Below are 12602 nucleotides of genomic sequence, written 5' to 3'. Positions count from 1 at the left end.
TAAAACCTTAGACTGTGAGGATAATAGACCTGGGACATCAGAGGTGGGGTTGGTTTTGATTTTTTTTTTTTTTTTTAAACTATGTGGATATTCTTTTTGCAGCTGATACCAGCCAAATGTTTTCTGTCAGAAGTGAAAATATGAAGAAAATCCATTGAAATAAATGAAAATATTTTTTATGGTGTTCACAAAATGCACCATAATAGAAAGAGGAATATTTCCTTTAATTTGAATGTCATCTGAATGACTCAACCACATTGTCACCCACTTAGCAAAAGAAAGCATAATAAATAAATAAATAAATAGACAAGAATATGTAACACTTTACATCCTCAAAGAATCACGTAGTTCCCTAATCTACCGAGATACTGATTGACGTCGTGGGCTCGCTTTACTCAGCCAGTTCAGTTTCGTGTGATTGTGCCATAATAATGACAAATAAAGTGTTGTTCCACTTTCCACAATGGAGTATTTTTTTTTTCACCTTTTAAATATAGGAATTCTCTCTTAAATTAGAAAGTAGGCAAAAAGTATTTTTTAAATTTTCATTTTTAAGTCTTCTATTAGAAAAAATATAGATTTATTAAACAAAAAATAATAAGGTAGAAAGAAGGGTTGGGCCTCCATCAAAAAAGTATATTATGCTTTAATGCAAAGAGAAAGAAATGGCTCTATGGGCAAAATTCAAGTATGAGTGACCAGTTTTTTAATCGTAAAGTAGGTGCAACATTTTTTAAAATGTTACAACACTGCATGACCTGTAATGCTCACAATATTTACATTAACTGCTTACATGAAACCATAAAAACTCTAAAAGAGAAAAAAATTGGTATGGACTGAAACAAACTACTCCTAGCACCCACATCAATGCCATTATTAACCAATGAAATCAAGTGCACAAAAATACTTTACATTGTCTACTGATGTAAAGTATACATTGGTGAGAAAGTACAAACCTAATTAGTTAAAATGCCAAAAGAAGGGTCGGTCGATACAAACTCAGTTCTAGGACAGAAAGCAAAGGGAGAAAGGAACTAAATCGAGACAGGCGCTCACACACGCACACGTACACACGCACGCACGGAGCGATGGATTAAAACCCACGCGGGTGCGGACAGACAGCAGGAAAGCGGGCCGGGGTGGGGAACGGACAACATCGACTCTTGAAACGAACACATCGACTCAGAACAGAAAAACGGGAGCTAAACTACACCCCGCCCCACCCCCAAAGGAAAAAATAAAAAAAAAAAAAAAAAAAAAGGATTTAAAGAAAAAAATGAATCAAATCGATCACTTCACATGAGCTTGCATGGAGGACGGTGGCGTTACAGAAAAGACAAATGAACCTACCCCGCGGAAGGAAGGGCTCCTGCCTCCAGGCCCCTGTAGCCAGTGCAGCTATTGCGATCCCTTGGGCTGGGGGGAAGGAGGAGCGGGAGCCGCGGTGCCGGCTGTGGGAAAGCCCAGGGGCGAGCCCAGAGGTAGTGCTGCGTGCTGGGGCACGCCAGAGCCGAGGCTGGGAGAGCAGCCGCCGGGTCCCGTCGTCCTCGGGGACGGCTGGTCTCGGTCATGTCCTTCAGAGAGAGGAGTTTGGGACTCGGGCAAGGCGGGTGGGAAGAGGAGCAATGACTTGGGATCCTGGCGCCGAGTGCCGGGGATCTGGAGAGCGGCGATACCGCCAGCTTCCCAGGGTGCTGATCACTGCCAGTCCTTAGCTAGAGAGTGAGATCGGGGAATTCAGGGGGGAAAAAAGGAAATCTGAGGTAAGCGGTGGTCCCGGATGAAGAGGTAGGGGTTACGGACTCCACCCCGGGACCGGGAATGGTGAACTGGGAGTTATTTCGGGAAGCCTTGAAGACAGAGGATGTCATTGCTTCCATCACCATCACCACCATCCGTGTTAAAAAGAAAAATGAAATAAAATGGAAATAATGTTGTGCTACACTTCCGTTCGTTAATTTTATAATGGCTCATAGCTTTAGACTTTTAAATCTGTAGTGTATTAATTTTTTTCTACATATGTTTCACATTTCTCACTTAATATAACATAAATAATTTGGTTAATAGATTTAACCTGCACATTTCAGCCACATTAATATATATAAGAATCTGTTAATGGTATAAATAATTCTTTTTAAATAAAATAAATCTGATATGTTACATAATACTGATAAAAATTACCGTTGCTAATAGTTTTGTAAGCCACCCTTAATTTTTTGTTTTAATACTGCGAGATGGATACTGGAATTAATTTTACGAACGCTGCGGAGCATGCCCTTTCATTCTACTGCAAAACCAAACCGTAATCAATACTGATCACATTATTAAAGCAGGGCCTCTGCCCCCTTAAAAGTAAACACGATGGTTAATGACGTTAGATAATTTAAGCTAATAAATCTAGGGGTTTTGAGGGGGTCAACGTTACGGGGGATATAAACTGTTTAGTTTATCAGGTGGCTATGAAACTTTAACTACAGAAATGGTTGACTAAAATAGTCCATCTACTTTTTTTTCTTTTTAATAAAATCTACAGCATTCTACTTTAAAAGCTAAGTAAATAAAAACGCAACCAATAGTTGCAGCCTTTGAATTATTAATTAGAGCTGTGATCCCACATCCCGTTAGGAATCTGCAAGGTTGCACTCTCCTACAGAGACCTGAAATGGAGTACAGTACTTCCAGGCAAGGTTCATTCCAAACAGACAGTATCAATGAACACTCAGTGGCGTGAAGTGTATGTCATAATTAAGGTATTACATAATCATGCCTTCTCTCTGCTGTTAAATACAAAAACAGCATCTTTTACATTATCATATAAAAGCATTTAGGCTGTATTTTTATTTATCACTTTACACTGGTAGTCTCTTGTATGTGTACTCAATAGAAACCAAAGAATTTTGTACACTATTTTTTGTACAATAAAAGATAAAGTGTGCATTAGGTACGCTTGTACATGACAATATTGTACAATATTTACATTTCAGATATCACCATGAAATTCTGTATTATCTATATACACAATGAAAATTTCTCAGAAACATTTGGACTATTTCTTATAATCACAATTTTAGTATTATAGAAAAAAATTTCAGTAATCATCTGACATTGTTACTGCAACCTTTCAAGATTTCTGATTGGCTTATCCAGCAACCGCTATCCCTCCTAATCATCAAAAATATTGTACCACTAATCCGCGTAGCACCCTGTGATGGTAACTATCTGTCTTCATATAAATATTGATATAACCACGTCTATATCAATACCTACATATAGACTTATGTGCACGTTCATTTTGATAAGTACTGGACCAGTAACAAAGACATTCAATGTTATCTAGAGATCTTCCTCCTCTTGGGTTTTGGAGGCTTCACTTGTCTGTCTCCCTGTGGGATTTGGTGGACCTAAAAATAAGTATATTTAGAAGTTAGCAAACAATATTGGTCAAAGTAACCAGCCAGTAATAAATGAGCTACAGGATTGCTTGAGGTGCTGTTATGAAACAGTTCTTATTATTTCACATCTACGTGGAAGCCCGAATTAAAAGGAACTTTAAGAACTTTAAGGCACTGGGGAGAAAAAGTTTGATGCCGCAGTCGGTACATCTCAAACCTCTGCTACCCTGGAGAAAGGTACCGGCTACAGCAATTGCGAAAGCGCATAATTGGGAACTGAACCCCAAACTGCAATTATGCCAAATTCTCGGAGACAAACCTTTACACATCGCTGCAACAAGAGCCATAAAGTAGGAAGTCAGTGGTGAGACAATATTGCTAGCAGGGGAAAATCAGAGCAGTCAAATGCAGGTCTGCGGTAGCACTACTAAGGAACAAGCTCTGCCTAATTATTAAAGGGAAACACTCCATTTTGAGCTAAACGCTAGATTAATTTGAGCGTGAGGCTGGTTTTCAGCGCAGGCGGCGGGGTGTCGGGAAGCGGGCGGCAGCGCGGGGCCTGCCGCGGTGTTCCACCACCATCTGTCGGCAGAGCCGGCTGCTGTGCCGGCAAGAGGCGCCTGCAGCTTCCCGAGCGCGCTCGGGACGCCGCACCGAATCCTTGGGCAGCCTTATTTCCTTGGGGCCTTCCTGAATTCCTTCAGACCGCCAACGTTCGCGGCGCAGTTACTGGCTCGCACCAATAACGCTGTCAGCTAATTATCTGGTTTGCACGTGCTTTTCATTTGGAATGCGACTGCTGTCTGAACAGTAGTTGCTGGAAAAAATGCAAGTCACTAAAAAGAGAGCCGCTGATTCTCTACGAGTGTTTCTAGGAATCATCACCTTTATGGAACTAAACCCTGATCACAAAATTTGTGACCAGATGATTAAAATATAAATCAAGGCTCTGTAATGACACGCAGGCTGGTGCATCAGCTTGTCTGCATTATGAAACAACCAGATCAGCAAATCCAATTACAGCAGTTTCCCCTGAGCCAGTTTATATCACAGTTAAAATGCACACAGCATACAGTTTTTAGTATTACTGGGTTTATAAATAAAAAAAGAACAGTCCGGTCCGAACATGCAGGTGTGGTGTAACCAACACAGATGTGTATGCCAAACACATACCCCAGGTTTCTTTGTAAAAGACTAAAAGACCTACAGTCAGATCCTGCTTTCCTTTTCCTTCCAAAGGCAAGAGGAAAACACATGTCGTTTTAAATCAAAACTCAATCTCCTTCTGTAAAATTCAGAAGCTTAAACAAAAGATTTGAGTTTATTATAACACAGCAGCCGCTAAAAGCTACTGAATAACTGAACTCCTGGTGGTTCTGAACTCAGGTCTAAGTCTGCAGTTCTGTATACATTTCCTTTTATATACTCCAGAAGCTCCCCTGAAGTTTTACTACTACTTCTAAATGTGCACATGTACAAGCATCTTCAGTACTGAGCACTGAATATCAGGAAAAAGACTTTTTTTTCTGTGTTCAGACATTTTCTAAATAATAATTTGAATAATTACCAATGAAAATATGGGAGATTACGTGTGCTATGATAGACTTTTTTGCATTTCTAAGTGAGCTTCAACGAAATTGCAGCCATGTTTTAAATATGAAGACGAGTACATTATATAAACCAAATTTTGTATTGGATTTTATATCTATTTTGTATTTTATATCTATTTTGTATTTATTTTACACAGTAACAGTGTAATTATTGTAGAAAGAACACTGTTAGATTTGACATTAGGAATACTTTTTTTTTTAAACTTACTTTTCATGCCAATATCTTTCATTTCACATGAGAAAAACTTTATTTAAAGAGTTTTACATTCAAAAGAATGATGCTTTTAAATGTGGTTTCAATATCCTGTTACTCAAAGTGAAAAACAAATGAGCCTGATTTTGTGTCACTAGTCAGAGAAAACCCAGGGAATATGAGCTGGACTGGAACTGATCCAAATATTATCAGGCTGCATGTGTAAAAGAATGTCCAGGAATCTTTGTGAAAAATAATATAACTGGTGATGTAACTAAAATTCTACAACTTTTCCCATTTTTCAGACATAGGCAAATAGTTTTTAATGCAGGAGAAATACTGAAAATTCCAACTTATTTAAGAAAATAGACACAAAATTTCTGTTAGAGAGCAACCCAAACCAACACTCCCAGGCTTCAACTGACACCCATGCAGAAACACAGAAAAAGAAGATTATTGCTAATGTGAAAAGAAACTTACATTCCCAGACATTTTGTCTAGTTCACTCATGGCCTCGTGTATAGCAGCTTCTAAATGGTTATTTAGCTTTCCACTTCTAGGAAGAAAAAATTAATGCCATCAGTAATTCTTAGTAACAGAAAAAAACTTTAAAAAAATTATTAATAAACGCATTAATTCATTGGACATATTCTAGCAACCGTAGAGCCTCCCAGGTTGTTATAGCATGAATAGCAAGATCAGGCCTACATACAACATTATGCAAACTAAAGGCTTGTGTTGTAATTACAGAACGAAAATTCAAGGCAGCACTTCCATGAGCTGTATAGTTACAATATCCACAAGACAGATTACGTCCATGAATAACCAGCAAGAGTACTTCACGGGAACACAGCAGTTTGTGTAATCTTTTTTTAAATGGTTAGCAGCAAGGGCCAGACTCTCACGGGTTTTGATCAGGAGCAGAAGAGGAGTACTCCAGCTACTCTGGACTTTCTTAAAGACTACAAGTGTTACTAAACCCCCAGGGCTCACTTCTGCCTGCTTCCCACTCCACGTGAACATGCTGCATTCATTTCCTTTGGAAATGTTACATTTCAGCAATCATTTTGTGAAGGGCTAAATACGTACACCGCCATCTTGAAAAATCAGTGCGTGAGCCACAAAGTCCTCCCCTTACCCAAAGCACAAAGCTCAAAGTTAAATACCCCTTCTAACTTTAAATAGCCAGAAGAAAATAAGTCATATTAATCCTCTAAAATGTTGGTGGAATGACAGCACACCAAGGGCTATGGTAAAGGTAGGGTGACAACTTTCTTCTTCCAAACCAGAAGTTACCCCAAGTCATTGGGCAGCTCCATACACATCTAATTTTACAGTAACACTTTTATTTATGTACGTTTCTTCTTTAAAGAAGCTTCCCACTTGAACACCATGCTCTGCAGGACAGGTCATACTTCTGTGGCTCTGTGTTCACACCTCATGGGTTTCAAGCTAGCAAATCATACCTGAGCACAAGTTACTATTGTTTGTCGGCAGCTTGTTGAGGATCTCTGCTTAAAAGCAGGTGTGTGTGTATATATATATATATATATTTAGATAGGCTGGTTCATTCATGACTTCAACTGAATAGGTACATTTAGAAGACTAATGAACTTGAAGACAAATGGCTGAATATGAGACTACAAGGGCATGTAGTGATAGGACGAGGGTAATGGTTTTAAACTGACAGAGGGTAGATTTAGGTTAGATGTAAGGAAGAAGTTCTTCCCTGTGAGGGTGGTGAGGCCCTGGCACAGGTTGCCCTGAGAAACTGTGGCTGTTGGACGGGGCTTTGGGCAACCTGGGCTAGTGGAAGGCGTCCCTGCCTGGGGCAGGGGGGTGGCACTGGATGGTTTTTGAGGTCCTTTCCAACCCAAACCATTCTAGGATCTGTGATATTATGAGATGAGAGAAAGATCATCCTGGAGATGAGAGACAGTGTTATGAGCATCCATCACAATATCCTCAGGAAGTAAGAAAGTCTTGTTATCCTCACTTTGGAGATGCAGAAATGAGGGGAGGAGGAAGAGAGCCATCTGCATCACAAATGAAGATAATGGCAGAGAACAGCTCATCCCAAGCTGGCAAGGACAGCTGGGTCACTAGGACTGTCCCTCACAGAGAAGACACTTTCTAAAAAAATCTTCCCTTTTAATAAAGATAGATAGATCATCGTGTCAGCTGGGACATTCTTCCCTGAGACTTAAAGATTTATAGCAACTAAAAGCACTGGCAAAAGACTGGCGAGGAAGTAGCACAGACGAACTGAATGACCAGCATTGCTCTACAGTAATTCCATCCCCCTAGTTCAGCAAAATTATTTTCATACCCATCAGTACAGCTGGGAGATCGAAGATAGGAGATCAGAGAGTGTGTTACTCGTTATTCAAGTAAGATATTCCCCAACACCATTTTGCGTTGGTCATCTGAGCTATACCAGGGCATGAATTGTACAAAAATTTTAAAAAGCTAGAAACCTTACTGACCTGATGCACCAAAGTGAAGTAAAATAGCACTTCATCCACATACGAAGTTGCACAAATTTAACTAAAGTTTCGACTGAATTAGCTAAAACAGTGGTAAAGGAGTTTTGTGCAACTTCAAAATTATGTATCCTCACGTAGCTTAAATCAACCAAAGAAACAGTAAGATAAACTGAAATAAATGTTCACATACAAAGCCTGACATGTCCACCTGGGTTTGCGAACTGCTTAAGCTAGACTGCTTGCAAAACCAAGTTTAAGTTACGCAACCTGGGCAAGTGAAGGCACCCTTAGATATTATAAATGACAAACAGAATATTGTTCCGTGGCAACATTACTTCCTATAAAGGTAATATGACTATTTATAACGCAGACACATCTTAATAACTGACAACACTGCTGACTTGCATGTCAGGTAGAAGCAGATTTCAGATGTTGTTACCTGTATGTGATGTAAAGTTATTTAATCAACGTTATGCTCTATCAGCAACCCACCCTTATTACAACACCTGTGAAATTATTGCTATTACTCAAAACAGCTATTTGAAAGTATTTAAAATACAAATGAACATTTGAATTGCAGTCTTAAGACACTGTTGTGTTGTGAAGAGGATGATCTGCCCTGAGCAAATCAAAGTTTCAGAAGCGCCCATCACTGAAATACCCATTTACTGCAGACAGAACACTGCCACTAAAAACCTGAGAATTTGACATCAAACATACTCATCAGGCCTCTAGTGACGCAAACCAACCTGTAAACATCACAAGTTTTGTCAAATTACATTTAAAACACTCTAGCAACAGTGTGTTCCTCTCAATAAAAAGCAGCACTTCATCTCTTAGAAAACCTCTCATGGCCAACAACTTTGGAGAAGGACTGAAATTCCTTCCCTCGGGACCTTTTTGTCAGAAGTGTTCTTTCAGTCCTCCTCCTCCCTGCTAGGGCTGAGTAAAATTTTACCAAATTGTATCATCAAAATGAAGTCCGAGCATGTGCTGAGTTGAAGCTCCCTCCCATAGTGGACATATTCTAGACTTCACCTGCAACTGGGGGCTCTGGGCAGCTCTTGCAGCGATAACAGACACCTGAGTGCACCCACCTTGCTTGGCTCTAACAGCATGGGGCAAGCCGCTACTAGACTCACACCTGGAGAAGACAGAGAGACTTAGACTGTGTCAGGATGGAGACTGATTGGAGCTGGAAGCTGGAAAGGTGGTGGAAGAGATGCATTAGTTCTTCCCTTACTGGAGTCCTGCTCAACTTGAAACGTGGCACGTGTCCAATAGGAGACACCAGAGATATCTCCCCCTGTACTCAACACTGCTGAGGCCGCCCCTCGATGACTGGGCTCAGTTTTGGGCCCTTCACTCCAAAAAGGCCATTGAATGACTCGAGTGTGTCCAGAGAAGGGCAACGGAGCTGGTGCAGGGTCTGGAGCACAGGTCTGATGGGGAGCGGCTGAGGGAACTGGGGGGGTTTAGTCTGGAGAAGAGGAGGCTGAGGGGAGACCTCATCGCCCTCTACAACTGAGGCTGAGGGTGCAGAGAGGGGGGATGAGTCTCTTGAGCCAAGGAACAAGCTCCAGGACAAGAGGGAATGGCCTCAAGCTGCGCCAGGGCAGGGTCAGACTGGCTCTTAGGAAGTATTTCTTTGCAGAAGGGGTTGTTGGGCGTTGGAATGGGCTGCCCAGGGCAGGGGGGGAGTCCCCATCCCTGGAGGGGTTGAAGAGTCGGGCTGACCCAGCGCTGAGGGATCTGGTGGAGTTGAGAACGGTCAGTGTGAGGTTAATGGTTGGACTGGAGGATCTTCAGGCCTTTTCCAACCAAGATGATTCTGTGATTCTGTTCAACTCTAAGAAGCCACTGCTCAAATTTCCATTTCGAAATAACAGTATGGATGCTAGAGGTGGTAATGGTAGGGATGGTAGATGGCACATTCCTGACAGAAGAGAAGCCTGGTGTGGGAAATAACACACAGAAGAACAGGAAACCACAGGAGGAGACACTAGTATTGGGTGACGACCCTTGAAAGATGCTTTGCATGCAGTGAGACAGGAGAACAGAGGAATACAGACAACTATAAAGCTTGGGAAGAACAAAGGTTGGATCAGATGAGGCTTTGATAAGGCAAGACTGGGCCTCCAGCTGATAGTCTTCTGGAGACTACAACTGGATAGGAGGGGAAGCTGCTACATCATGACCTGCTGGAAGCAAGAAGGGACATGACTCAAACAAGAAGGGAATGGCTGAGACAAGATGGGACTGAGAAAGGTTGGGATGGCTCAGCAGTTTGTACCATAGTGCATCTTCTTACAAGGCCCAGAATAACTATGATAGTCTAGGAGTCACACCATGGCTCTGAGATATCGCCAAGCAAAACACTTTTTTGCTCCAGAAAATGCTTTAGCTCATACTGTTAGTTGAAGTTACAAGCTCTGTGCAACAGAGCTAACACATCTGACTATGCTGATGAAATGTGCTACAACGACATCTTTTTCTGGTGTCTTGTTTAGACAAGAAAGTGAATACACAAAACATTTCCATTTTAAAAACTAATACCTAAAGTTAGATTAAGATTTACAATTCACAAATACTGGATTTCAGGGGCAACTTGAATTACATCCTATTACACCCCTATTATAATTCAGTTTTTGGCTTTGCAGACATTTTAATGTTTAATTTTAATAATTTTATATTTAATATATAATATTAATATATATTATTGGAGATTGAGTCAAGACTGTGCAGTGAAAGAAAAAAATGGAAAATACAGTAGGGCTGAGACAAGAACTGTAGGTGGATGAAGAATAATGGATGGAGTTAAGGTACCTGAATGTCATTTTGAGGACCTGGATGCTAACCCCGCTCTGCTAAACACACTGGACCTATGTGATGGTACTTCATGCTCTGTCAACATAAATTTAGCCCATGTTTCTTTACCATAGAAGTGTTCAACTTGATGCCAGTAGATGATAGACGTAAGTGCTGAGTACTTACTTATACAGGTAGGAAACAGAAATAGGAGTATTCTACATGTAGCAATTACATGTAATGCTAAATGTTTTAAAAAAATCTGGACCTGTGTGCAACAAGATACCAGAAAGAAGACCATAAGGAGATCAAATTTTTCAGATAAATTCACAATTGTACACAGGAAAAAGAGGAAGGGTCAATGAAGAAATACCAAAAGATTTGAACTATGAAATAAGTACAACTAGAAATATGAAGAAAACACCTGTAAGGGCTGAAAAGAACCTTACAAAAGGGGCAACTGTGTGCCCCAGGCTGGCTGGGGTATTGGTTACCTCCTGTTTCCTTACGGGCAAGCAATGGGGCAGAACTGGCTAGGCCACAGAAAAAGGCCACTGGATTCAGTGGAATTGCAGACAATCCCTGCAGTTTGCTAAATATACAAATGCAAATCAGAAGATGGGAGTTTTTCTTAAATTGTACTGCTTATTTCAACTTTAACACCTCTTTAAATTTGCTCCTGGTGTCACCTTACTTGAGTCACGTATTTCACTTCAGGGACATGAGCAAATAACTGTGGGGAGTTGCCAAAAGCCCTTCTATGTTCTCACTGCACACTCTTCAATTCCAGCAAGATATTTTGAGGATGATCTTGGAAAAAACAACCACCAACATTGTCTCATTGGCATAAAAAATATTTCTCTTAAGCACCGCGTGACATATAAATAGAAGAAAAGCTTACACCTTAAAAGGAGTTGAAGACAAATAATTATTTAATTCCTTTAAGCCTGTTTATGATGCTAAAGTACTGCAAGCTGACTTTAAATTCTCACAGATTCAAAGTAACGTATTTTCACTGCAACAGTAAATAAGCAATAGCATCCTAGAACAAATCCAATCATAGTACAATTTCTACTCTTCTACCCTTTCATAGCTGTCCAGATTTTTTTTTCTCCTAAAGTCAACCATTTTCCTCTTTTTGTCTATGCTGATGCTTCATGTCCTAATACTTACTGTTTCATGGTCTTTCTATCCTTGTATATTTGTAAATAAAAGCTAAAAGGCAAGATAAAACCAAACAGTTCATACATGTCTGACACAGAGCGTAAGGAAAGCTCTGCACTGAGCCCCTTGTCTGGTTAAATACAGCCAGACCTCATAAATTCCGAAACGCTTTTCAGCAATGGGAAATAAACTGAATTTATCTGAATAAACCTGTGCTCTGCCTGCAGCAGCAGCTGCCAGAGGGAGAGGGAAGAGATAAGAAGGGCAGATCTTGTTAAAAAGCGTATTTGGTCGGAATAGTTTTGATGTAATAACTTTTTTTGCTGTAAATTAGAAATCCTACACATGAAAGCTCAAACAAGTAGGCTGACATTTTACAAAGGCTACTGTAAATATCAGAAGATGCAATAAAAATGCAGATATCAAAGATCTCGGATGATTATCATAACCAACACAAGGAATTCAGAAAATTAACTCTTCAGTTTGGCTAGTCTGCTAAGCTCCCCCAAATGAGAGTCTTAGAAAGCAAAAGAATTTAATTATTCCATTTCACTAGTAAATAAATGAGCATTTACTTACTTTCTGTTCCTTTTTCTGGCTCGGTTGTAAGCTTCTAGACCTTCTGTTAGTGTCTTCAACTTCTCTGGCTCCACCTGAGTGAAGGTATGAACACCAAACCACATTACCCAGACCTGCAATTATTAAACACTGCTTTTACTTTACTGCTAGACATGCATTATTATGGAGCCTAATTTTCACTGCATCCATAAGACACTAACCTTCCCAGCAAAGAATAGCTGAACGTCTGACTATATACACCCCCTCATACATATATGTATATATTACAATTTCGCTAGATGTCCACACCACTAGCAACAGAAATACAAAAAACAAAACCACGACAGTCACGACAACAAAACTAAGAAAGAGAATAGTATTTTTAAAACCT

The 12602-nt window shown here is 40.2% G+C and overlaps 1 protein-coding gene across 11 annotated transcripts in view; it reads right to left on the bottom strand.

Annotated features, from left to right (window-relative positions):
* Positions 1–683: 683 nt before the first annotated feature.
* MBD5 (methyl-CpG binding domain protein 5) overlaps positions 684–12602 on the bottom strand; it is a 147556-nt gene continuing 135637 nt past the window's right edge. For 9 of the 11 annotated variants that reach the window (XM_074873821.1, XM_074873822.1, XM_074873815.1 and 6 more), the window contains 3 exons: positions 12233–12345; positions 5676–5751; positions 684–3401 (listed from right to left, as the gene is read on the bottom strand). In XM_074873821.1, the coding sequence (XP_074729922.1) occupies positions 3330–3401; positions 5676–5751; positions 12233–12345 (261 nt within the window). In that variant the 3' untranslated portion in view covers positions 684–3329. The remainder of the gene's footprint in view (positions 3402–5675; positions 5752–12232; positions 12346–12602) is intronic. The other 2 variants (XM_074873825.1, XM_074873827.1) reach the window with 1 other exon arrangement.

This window comes from Strix uralensis, chromosome 6 (genome assembly GCF_047716275.1).
Source record: "Strix uralensis isolate ZFMK-TIS-50842 chromosome 6, bStrUra1, whole genome shotgun sequence".
In the NCBI taxonomy this organism is placed as follows: Eukaryota; Metazoa; Chordata; class Aves; order Strigiformes; family Strigidae; genus Strix; species Strix uralensis.
The sequence above is the reverse complement of the archived record's forward strand: the minus strand, read 5'-3'. Positions and strand labels throughout refer to the sequence as shown.